This window comes from Arachis stenosperma, chromosome 2 (genome assembly GCF_014773155.1).
Source record: "Arachis stenosperma cultivar V10309 chromosome 2, arast.V10309.gnm1.PFL2, whole genome shotgun sequence".
Taxonomy (NCBI): Eukaryota; Viridiplantae; Streptophyta; class Magnoliopsida; order Fabales; family Fabaceae; genus Arachis; species Arachis stenosperma.
In genome coordinates, this window is record NC_080378.1 from 98,517,635 (window position 1) to 98,528,012 (window position 10,378).

Sequence of the window (10,378 nt, forward strand, 5' to 3'; positions counted from 1 at the left end):
ACACAAAATCTCTACAAATACATATTATGTAAAATTTTTCTACAACTCCACGCTTCTATAAAATACTCCAAATAACAATATTCAACAAAAAAAAAAAACACTTATTTATCCACATCAAAAATAATTTCTGTCAAAATGGTCATCTGCTCTTCAACGGAAATTGGGTAAAAATATGTATCTGATACTTTTCATAAAGGAATCATAAATTAAAACCCCATTGGAAGTTGGAACACAAAAAGAGTTCTAAGTTCTAACACTCAACATATTGTTTGCTACATTCACGGAACTTCAACCTTCGTTTGGCGAAATAGGAGCAAGCACAAGGTTCCAATCTGTATGGATTCGATTTGAAGTTTTGAGGAGAAGATGTTGATCACGAGGTACACCTATCTCAATTCCACCTTCCTTCTTCGTTTGTTTCACTCTGTTCCTTTCAGGCTTTATGCTCATTCCCCTTTCCCAATTCCTCCTAACAATAACAGTAATAACAATGTGGATGATGCTGTTGCTTCTTTTATCACCCTTCTTGGTAAGCGCCATTTGCCCCCTGTGGTTGAGTTCAACAAGATTTTAGTGTCTCTTGTTAAGATCAAACAATACTCCACTGCTGTTTCGCTCTTTGCACAAATGGATTTTAGGGGAATCACTCCTGAATATTTTACTCTCTGCATCTTGATAAATTGTTTCTGCCATTTGGGTCTCATGGATTCTGCTTTCTCTGTATTGGCCAAGATTATCAAGTTGGGTCATCAATTGGATGTGGTTGCTTTGAATACCCTAATGAAAGGTTTCTGTATAAACAAGAAGGTCAGGGAAGCATTAGAGTTTCATGATAAGGTAAGAGCTATGGGATTTCGGCTTGATGAGGTCACTTATGGGACCTTAATCAATGGGCTTTGTAAGATAGGGCAGACAAGAGGAGCCATTGAATTACTGCAAAAGCTAGAGAAGCAACCTGTTAAACCCGGCGTAGTAATGTACAATGCTGTTATTGATGGGTTATGTAAGGATGGGCTTGTGACTGACGCTAAGAACTTGTTTCCCAAGATGATTGCACTAGGAATATCTCCTAATGTTGTCAGTTACAGCTCCCTTATTCACGGTTTTTGCTGTGCCAGTCGCTTAGAAGAAGCTACACAATTGTTGAGTGAAATGGTTAAAAGCAGCATCAAGCCAAACATATATACCTTCAGTATATTAATTGATGCTTTATGTAAAAAGAGAAGAGCTGGAGAAGCCCAAAAGATATTTGATATGTTGTTGGAAAGTGGCCATAAGCCTAATGTTGTCACTTACAATTCTTTGATTGCTGGTTACTTTCTAATCAATAAAGTGAATGAGGCAGCAAAGTTATTTGACTGCATGAACAAAGCAGGTTTGATACACGATGATTACAGTTATAACATCATGATTCATGGATATTGCAAGAACAAAATGGTGGATCAAGCGATGAGTCTCTTTAAAGAAATGCGTCACAAAAGTTTAAGTCCAGATAGTATAACTTACAGTACCCTTCTTGATGGATTATGCAAATCAGGGAGAATATCATGCATACAGAATCTTCTTGATGAAATGCACGAAAGTGGACAACCCCCTAATTTAATCACTTACAATATATTGCTAGATGCTTTATGCAAAATCCAACATCTTGATGAAGCAATTGCACTATTTCACAAAATTGTTGACAAGGGGCATCGTCCAGATTTGTACATGTGCACTATTCTTTTGAATGGTTTGTGCAAATGTGGAAGAGTAAGGACTGCAAGTAAGTTTTTCCAGCTGCTCTTGATCAACAATTATTGTCTAGATGTTGTGAGCTACAATACTATGATACGTGGGCTTTCTAAAGAGGGCTTGATTGATGAAGCAATGGTGTTATTTTCAAAAATGAAAGAAAATGGTTGCCTTCCAAATGCTGCAACTTATGAAACACTTATTCGAGCCCTTCTTGTTAGAAATAAGAATGAGCAAGCAGTAAAGCTTCTTCGTGAAATGATCAGTAAAGGTCTACTAATGGGCAGTAGTAATGAGGTGAGATAAATTATTCAAGTCAAGTGTCACTCTAGTTAGTGTTAGAATAAGAAATGATGTCGAATACATGATACTCACTGCTTCTGATATGCTTTGGTTATCTCTTATATGTGTGTTGATGTGCATGTGTGTGACTGTCTGGATTTAATTTGACATTGTGATGCTGCATTCGGTTAATTCACATGACATATATATACATAAAAGATGAGTTTTATTGATATGAAGATAATCTGTATGGGTGATAGTTGGTTTAGGGATGTACTAGATTTATACATACTGTCTGATTTGTTTCTCCAATCTGCAAATATAAGCTTTCCATCTTTTTTTTCACCTCTTACTGTATTTATAATTCGAGTACTCCTCCTAACTATATTTTTGGTTTTCTTTTTATTTAGGATTCCAAGTTTATGACTCCCCGTGAGGTGGGACAGATTCTTGAATGGGAATCTCGCTCTTCCAACCAGATGACGAGTGTCGAGTGATGTGTATTATCTCGTATTTCCATATCCTTAGGTTGATAAAGATAAGGATTCTTTGGTAATTTGATGTTGGAAGTTGTTTATTTCTTGAGTTTCATTGTTTCTTGATATTATTTTCCTTTGACATATCGAGGATAGCCGGAAATCTTTAATCTTATTTTCTACAATTGGTATAGATGATACAGAATTGTGCTATGCTCATGGCTTTTGTTACATTGAACAAACTAGATCTTAAATCATATTTTTCTTCTTGGGGGTGCCCAAGCTATGCCTTCGTGTTTTCTTTACTTTTTAATTATTACTTACTGTGTTAATTTTGTTTATTTTATTAATCATGTCTTTTCTGATTTTGCATATTTTGTAGATATAATGCAAAATATTGAGAGGGAATGGTCAAGTCATAGATAATCTCGTCCGGAGTGCCACGGTTGAGACTCATGTTGGAGCTTTCCTGGTGAGGTCGATCAAGGAGCTGCTGACAAAACCACAGAAGGTGGTGTTTGGCACATCTTCAGAGAGGCGAATCAATGTGCCGATGCTCTGGCCAAATATGGGCAAGGAATGGAGAAAGGGGTCACGCTGTTCAAAGAAGTCCCAGCTATGGTGGTTCTCTTGGTGGAAGCTGATGAGCGTGGAGTGGAGTTCTGCAAAACCACTCTTGTTTACTGTTTTTCTTTTTCCTGGGCTTTAGGCCCCGTTTTAGATAAAAAAAAATAGATGGCGATCAAGGGTCGATTATACTCATAAAGAACTGCCACTAAAAGCATAACTTGGCATACAAGGGACTAACCGCTGAAGACTGGCCATAATCTTCAACTATTATTTGCTTCTTTCTAGAGCATTTTCCCTAACCTGAAGCAAGTTTAAAGGGGGATAAAATAATCATATAAATGTTATTTTTAGACTATACTCTTTGTTGCTCTTTGCCTCTATGTAACTTTAGGTCATACATTGAAGCTGTGAAGCTGTGAAGACGACTACTGATGTTATTATCAAGTTATGCTGTGTATATTATATTTTTTGGGTGCAGTTCTTTCCTAAATCTTGTGTTATTTCAGTAATGCTAAAGAAACAATATCTAAAGTTATTTTATATATATCATATTCGTAATTACATATTTATTACATCTAAAATTGTACAACTATTTTAATAATAATTAATGAATGTTAATTCTGTAACTTTGGACTGATTTTTTATTATCTCTCAATCATTATTGTAACGCAAAATACTTGTGCACCGGAGTGCCCTTTTATATAAAATACTAAAACAGCAATGCTGTGACACGCGTAAATGATCACGCGGTAGTTTTCTATGCAAGAAAATGGACATGAAAACTTGAAAAGCACTATATCACCGAAATAAAACACTTGTTCTTGCAATTTTGTTATACATGAAGTTGATAAAAGTTTTCAAAATCATTTTATAGGTCACTACCACATTAGCCATTATTTTCAATTCTCTAGTCATTATTGGAAGTGTCATTCAAAGCTTTAAATTAATTGACTGAAGTGTAAAATAGCTTTGACATGGTAGGGTTGCCCAAATCAAGGCATGCGGCAAGATATAGAAAAGAGTCTATGGAGATAGGCGTAATTCTTCATGTTGCATGGGAACATTACTCCCTATAACTCGCTATTTCATCACCATTATAGAATACAATGTGTGTCTTAAAGTAATGAATATACAAAAGAGATGTCATCCTAGCTATTACAATTTACAACTCTTCTGCTAAACCACTCTAGTTATGAACAATATTCAGCATCAAGACCGTGTTATGTTGTGCTAATAGCACTTGCACTGTAACCAAACACATCATCACTTCCAAAATTGAACAAGGAAGCATCAAAATCAGATTACCAGACAAACCTCACTCAAAAGGTAACATACTTGGTAGCTAGTTCTAAAATATAAAAATCAAGTGCTCCAAAGTTCTCCTAAAAACTGTGCAAATGAATTCTTCCAACTTGGCTACAAAGACTTAAACAAGCTCACAGAAATGTCCCCAAATGTTGGCTTCAAGGAGAAGATTTTCTAGTAAGTAGTTGCTTTTCTGCTAAAAGATTCACGTTCAATGTATTCAATATTGTTTAATATTAAAATTTCAAGACTAAGCTCAAAAAATTATAAATCTTAAAAAAATATTACACAGAACTCATAATATTTTGACTCATCTTGTCAGATGGTCTTACCCCATTGAAATTTTGTAATTTTATTATATACTGCCTCCAAAATTTAATTAATTTGACTCTCTAGTTAGACCAAAACATATATATATATATATATATATATATATATATATATATATATATGTATATAATTTCTTCCACCAGGCACTGAAGTTGAAAACCCAGAGATTTATCATTTATCCATAGCTAGACTTCTTTACTAAATCACTTCTAAACAATAGCCAGCCTTGGAACTATTACAAAAATATCACTACCAATAAGAACATAAAACCACAACCACAATCACATCATACAAATTCACTCAAATATAACTAAACAGTTTGTAGTTCGTAGAGATTCCAGAAATCACAATCCAAATAATCTTACAAGTGATCCAAGTTCTTCTTTTGGCTTTTTCAGGAAGTAGAGAATAGACCTTCTGTCAAAGCAGCTTTGGATGTCAAAGAAGCCCCTAACAGGTTTATTGCCTGAAACATGTATATATAACGAAGGACAAGGATGTTACTATTGTTACTAATTCTAAGATTCCAACCAATAGTTATATCAAAAGTAATTATCAATTCAAGATTTATAAAGCATAAAGTATAACGGAAATTTGTAGGTGCTTTTATTTTTAGGCAGTAAAAGTGCGGGTGGGAGATGGTGAAATTTCAAGGATCTTCATGTCCAAAATTATAAATAGAGCTTATCTATAGAAATTTATTCCTCATTCTTTTACCATCAAACCAAACACAACCTAAGGGAAAGAAAAGGGTGTGCTAGCACTTCCGCATCATGAGACATTACCATTATGAAAATAGATGTCCTAGTGTCTCTATAGCAGCTGGTGGATTAAATAACATTGATAATGTTTGAATGTAATTAAATATGTAATCATCAATTGCTCCTCTTGAAATATTATAAACAGCCAAGTTCTCATCCTTCAACATACACCAAGAATAAGACATGAGAAGCAGAAGCAATGTGTAATGTGTTAGGGTGAGTATCACTTGTGTTATAATGAGTGCATTATTATAGAGAGTGTTACAAAATCTCAAGTTATATTGAGGAACATATTGGAGGATATTAATAATAAAATTCCTTTATTCTCTGTTATTTACTTTGACAATGACAATGACTCCAATTGTTATCTTGCTTTAAAGCAGCTAAGAATTTTTCAATGTAAAATTAGAAGTGGATTGTTACCTCTGCTTCCCCAATGCTGATCACATGTTCCTCCAAATCATCCAATGGAGCATTTATATTTTGTAACAATGAAATGCTGGAAGCATTAGCCAGTGGTGTCACATGCAGATCATCCCACACAACAAACAGTGATGGCCTCCTCACAAATCCGAGTTTAAAGCTATCAGAGAATCTCGGTTCGAATAGCTTCATGTAACAAGCATCTTTTACTCGACTAGGGTTCCTTGAGATCACATCATTGCTGCCATAATAGTAAACAGGATCCCATTGCTCAGAAAACAGTTGCAGCCCACTCCTTACACCGAATTTTGGTGCCACTTGCGGATCAAGCAAGAGATCATTTGAATTTCCCATGAACCATAAGCTACTGAAGTTCTGCACACTTTTGTACAAGTTGTTGATGCATCCCAGAGAAGCATTTCCATCCAAAAGCGTCATAGTGGATCCAATTGGTGTTGTGAGGAAGCTGAATAGAAAATCAACAAAATCCTCCTCAGCTTCAGCATACACTATTTTCTTCAATGATTTTCTCGCAAATATCTTAATCGTTCTGTTACAGTTATGTGTGGGCTTTCCACCAACTTTTGGTGAGAAGGTGTACAGAGGCTTAGATTCATCGCTTGCCAAGAACACATCACTGAGGGGAGAATTGGAGGTTAACACTCGCTTCATTAACTCCAACATCTAAAACAAAATAATTGAAAAAAAAAAATGTAAAATGATAATGTAATTCATCATTAAAAGTAAAAAGAGCTTGATTCCTGAAAATCCTTCACTTCATTATGAATATTCCACCACAAAACTTTCCCACTTCAATGGTGTTCATTGAACCAGTAGCATCTATGTCCTATTACCAAGAATCCGACTAACAAGATTTTAATGCTAAATTAACACGTATGCAATTATAAACACACAGCGTAAGGTGAATGAAAAGAAATTTTACCCCCTTGAAGCTAACAACTTTGGTCATCTCGCTGAGATTTTTGAAATCCGTGTAGCCAAGCTTGACAAGTTCCTTCATCAAGTTTCCAGGAAAATTTTGGAGCACTTTTAAATCATCAAAAACCATGTACATGGCTTCCCCTTTAAGAAAAACGCCAACTTCACCAGAATCTTCCAGAAGCTTCATTTCTCTGTCCATCAGTTTCCCACACGAAGGGCAACTAGCACCTGCAAAAGTACTTAACAAGAAATAATTATCACTCTTACATTTGGTACTGCACATGAAGCACCTTGTAGGCTCAGTGTCATCCACATTCAGCTTCAGTTTCTTGCAAAGGCTTTCGTGAGGGTTTCGCGGTCGAAGCAGCATTTGCTTGCAAATCGGGTTCCAGAAAACCTCATCACTTGAATTCTCCACGCTACGGTACAGATTGTTGATGCAGCCAAGCTCTGGTTGTTGATCATGGTGGTTGTTTTCCGAAACGAGTCGAATGATAGTCCCGAGTGGAATAGTGAGGAAGCTGAAAAGTGTGTCTACGAAGTCTCTGGTTGCTTCAGCCACAACTACACGATTTTTCTCTCTGTCTACCAAAAGTCTCAAGGTGAACGTTTGGTCTTCCTTGGAAGCCATTAGGAAAAGAAACGCAGGGTTTGATGATTTTGTAGGTGTTATGATTTGCCTCTTTGATTTCTAGAATGCTATGCTGTTTGAAGTTGGATAGAAGAGAAATGGTTAGAGAAGTAAAAGAAGGAGACTCCTTCGTGAGGAAGCTAACAAGTGCACTGGCGACTGGACATATTTCACTGTTTTTAGCTTTCTGTCCGACCAAAAAGAAAAGAAAAATAAAAACCTTTAATCTAATAGTAAAATTATAAATTACTTTACGGTGAGTTTTAGGAAGTGCCTGTCACAATGAGGCGCAGCATTAGCCTGTCCTCTCTGGCAGAGGTTGCTGCTTTGTTAGTGGGTCTTCTTTAAAATTTCATTTTGACCCTATCTAATGTTAAATATCATGTTGTAGTCTTTAAGTGAGATGAATTTCATTTCTTCCCCTTTTTTGTGTTGATGGGCCCATTCATTCCATGCATTGCTTTTGAAGCTGAGAACAAACAAACCAAAAAGACAAGGATGATAAAAGGTATTAAGTGACGGGCCAAAACATTGCTTGAATGCTGGTTAAGTTATAAATAAAACAAACACTGAGACTTAGACTAAAAAACCCACACCCATGAAAGGATGAATACCATCGTTCGTTGGATCCGAGTCAATTATCGCCGCTGCTCCCTGCTCTTCGGAGAGATATAGATGGTTGTTCCGGCCTCGCTCGGCTTGCACCGCCGCCGCCGCTCACTCGGCTTGCACCCCTATTCGCTGCGCTGCGTTGCGCGTCTTCGATTCCTGCAACTTCGGAGGTCCGTCATCGCTAGCCCGGAGGAGGGCCATGGTTTTGTTGATGAATCAAAAACCTCTACCCAGTAGCCAAACTTCACGCTCGGATATCTACCTCGCTGCCGGAGGAGCACGGCGAACCAGAGCGGGGAGCTAGTACAATCAATTTTTTGGTATACAACAACGGCAAAGTTCATTCACAAAAATTGCCCTTCAGAAAATAACAGGCCCACGACATATTTAGATCTACAAGCCTAGATATTAATCACCAAAAAAATGTCCAGATAATAAGACTTTTCATTTTGTGAAATAATGATTTGAAAAAAAAAAACTGTAAATTAATCATTCAATTACAAACATAAGCAAATTATAATTAGATTAATAGTCATAATTAAATTGTTAAAATTAAAATTTTAATTTTTTATATTCATTTAAATAAAAAATTCTCATAAAAGATACATACAAGTAATTAAATGATATGAAATCACTAAAATAGAATGTAAAAATGTCTTTGTTCATCCAAATTACTATATTATATTAGGTGTTATAGGCTTATAGCTTTATTCTAAAATGCATATTTCTCTACTTATTCATTAAAAATTTGAAAAAAATATGTTTGTAGATTAGTATTAGTTATTTAGTTTTACTTTATGATTATGATATTATGATTCTGTTAATAAATTTTTTTTTGTGAAAGTCATTCTAACTTAATAAGACTTTAAAAATTTCGTACTTGATAATCCTTTATAATAATAATAATAGAAATGCATCTTATTTTTATTTTCAATTTTGAGGGATGAAATAACAGTTGTTTTTTTTTTTTGTTTAGAACCATTGTTTATAATGGTTGGTCTTTTTTTAAGTAACAATAAGGATGTGGTCCTTATTTTCTGAAGCTTACATCAAAAGCCCAAATTTCATTCCTCCAAAATCCTATTCCATGAAAAACAAATTTTAGCATATATAATTTGGATAATTATGAATTGTCCCCCAAACATGGGTAACAGTAACAATTTCACTAGAAACGTAGACTCTCCTTTGACAGTGAACTCATACGTCACTTATTTACAGGTGTGAATAAAGCGAGCCATGCGTTACAATCTCCACGTGACAGCAAGCCCAAAAGGACGAGGCTAATGCTGCGCCTCATTAGGCCAAGCTCAGGCTAAAACTCACCATTACTTTACTCCTATTAGGATGACAAAAAAATTTGTATCCACGGGTATTGGGGAAATTACTTGCAATAGAAGAGCAAACGGAGATCCATAGAATTTGTATGGGACAGAGATTTGTCTTTGTGAATAAATGAAAACGGGGACGAGATTTGAGGCTAATTTTTTTGGATATGCAGATTCTGTGTGTGTTGTATATAGGTATGGAGATGGGTGATGCTAGATATGAATGTGTGATATTTTTTTTTGAATCATAAAGTGAAGAGATCGAATTGTGGGATTTTTTTTTTTTGAACCATAAAGTGAAGAAATTGGACCGTGCGATTTCTTTGTTAAAAAAATTTTGAACACAAATCGGACAAATCGGATGGTCCGATTTGTACTTTTAAAATTTTTTTTATTTTGAAAACAAAAATTGGATGGTCCGATTTCAATATTAAAATTTTTTTTAATTGTTTAAAATACAAATCGAACGGTCCGATTTGTGTAATACAAATTTTTTTTATTTTTTAAACATAAATCGGACGGTCCAATTTGCTCTTGACACCACAATTGCGTAAAGTACCTATACATTTCATAACTATGTCCTACACCATTTCTCCTTCCATATCTAAATTAAAAAGTGCGAAATTTGAGATACCTGCTACAAAGATCGATAAAATTCTCGTGGAAAAAAAACTTAAATATTCTTATGTAAATACATGTTTAATGGTTTTTTTTAGTTTTAATTAAAAATAAATTAATAATGTGTATAATATTTAAATTTATAATAATTAATTATTTAAATTTGTGTCATTACAAAAAAAGTATTATTATTTAACTATGATTAACTATAAAAAATTATTATATTATTTTATTTTATTTTATTTTAATTTGTCTATTAAAAATTTATATGTATATTGATTATATTAAATTTGTATTTGGATTATGTTTTAATTTGATACATTTAATTAAATTGTATTAAATGTTATATGATTGAGTTAATTTTTTTAT

General features: G+C 34.5%; 2 protein-coding genes across 11 annotated transcripts; one reads left to right on the forward strand and one right to left on the reverse strand.

The window, feature by feature from the left end:
• The first annotated feature begins 203 nt into the window (after positions 1-203).
• LOC130960612 (pentatricopeptide repeat-containing protein At1g62670, mitochondrial-like) lies at positions 204-3,532 on the forward strand. Of its 6 annotated transcripts, XM_057886060.1 has the most exons (4): positions 204-380; positions 483-2,031; positions 2,427-2,568; positions 2,875-3,532. In XM_057886060.1, the coding sequence occupies exons 1-3, from the start codon at positions 367-369 to the stop codon at positions 2,511-2,513; spliced, it is 1,650 nt and encodes a 549-aa protein (XP_057742043.1). In that variant the 5' UTR covers positions 204-366; the 3' UTR covers positions 2,514-2,568; positions 2,875-3,532. The 6 variants fall into 6 exon arrangements, with proteins under 6 accessions (XP_057742043.1, XP_057742038.1, XP_057742039.1 ...); XM_057886055.1 differs by having other exon boundaries at positions 223-2,031; XM_057886056.1 differs by having other exon boundaries at positions 223-2,031; positions 2,427-2,544.
• Positions 3,533-4,813: 1,281 nt separating this feature from the next.
• On the reverse strand, positions 4,814-8,432 carry LOC130962298 (uncharacterized). Of its 5 annotated transcripts, none has more exons than XM_057888506.1 (5): positions 8,069-8,432; positions 7,729-7,923; positions 6,825-7,527; positions 5,882-6,565; positions 4,814-5,163 (listed from the first exon to the last, which is right to left on the reverse strand). In XM_057888506.1, exons 3-5 carry the CDS (start codon positions 7,452-7,454, stop codon positions 5,092-5,094), a joined length of 1,386 nt encoding a protein of 461 aa, XP_057744489.1. In that variant the 5' UTR covers positions 7,455-7,527; positions 7,729-7,923; positions 8,069-8,432; the 3' UTR covers positions 4,814-5,091. The 5 variants fall into 5 exon arrangements, with proteins under 5 accessions (XP_057744489.1, XP_057744487.1, XP_057744490.1 ...); XM_057888504.1 differs by having other exon boundaries at positions 6,825-7,641; XM_057888507.1 differs by having other exon boundaries at positions 7,710-7,923.
• Between the last annotated feature and the right edge of the window lie 1,946 nt (positions 8,433-10,378).

Excerpts from the sequence above, each read along its gene's own strand:
- LOC130960612 (XM_057886057.1), top strand. The coding sequence starts at position 367 with ATGTTGATCACGAGGTACACCTATCTCAATTCCACCTTCCTTCTTCGT. Across the intron at positions 2,032-2,426 it reads TAATGGGCAGTAGTAATGAG|GATTCCAAGTTTATGACTCC; the intron begins GTGAGATAAATT and ends CTTTTTATTTAG.
- LOC130962298 (XM_057888506.1), bottom strand. The coding sequence starts at position 7,454 with ATGGCTTCCAAGGAAGACCAAACGTTCACCTTGAGACTTTTGGTAGAC. Across the intron at positions 6,566-6,824 it reads AAGTTGTTAGCTTCAAGGGG|ATGTTGGAGTTAATGAAGCG; the intron begins GTAAAATTTCTT and ends ATTTTGTTTTAG. Across the intron at positions 5,164-5,881 it reads TCAGCATTGGGGAAGCAGAG|GCAATAAACCTGTTAGGGGC; the intron begins GTAACAATCCAC and ends TACATGTTTCAG.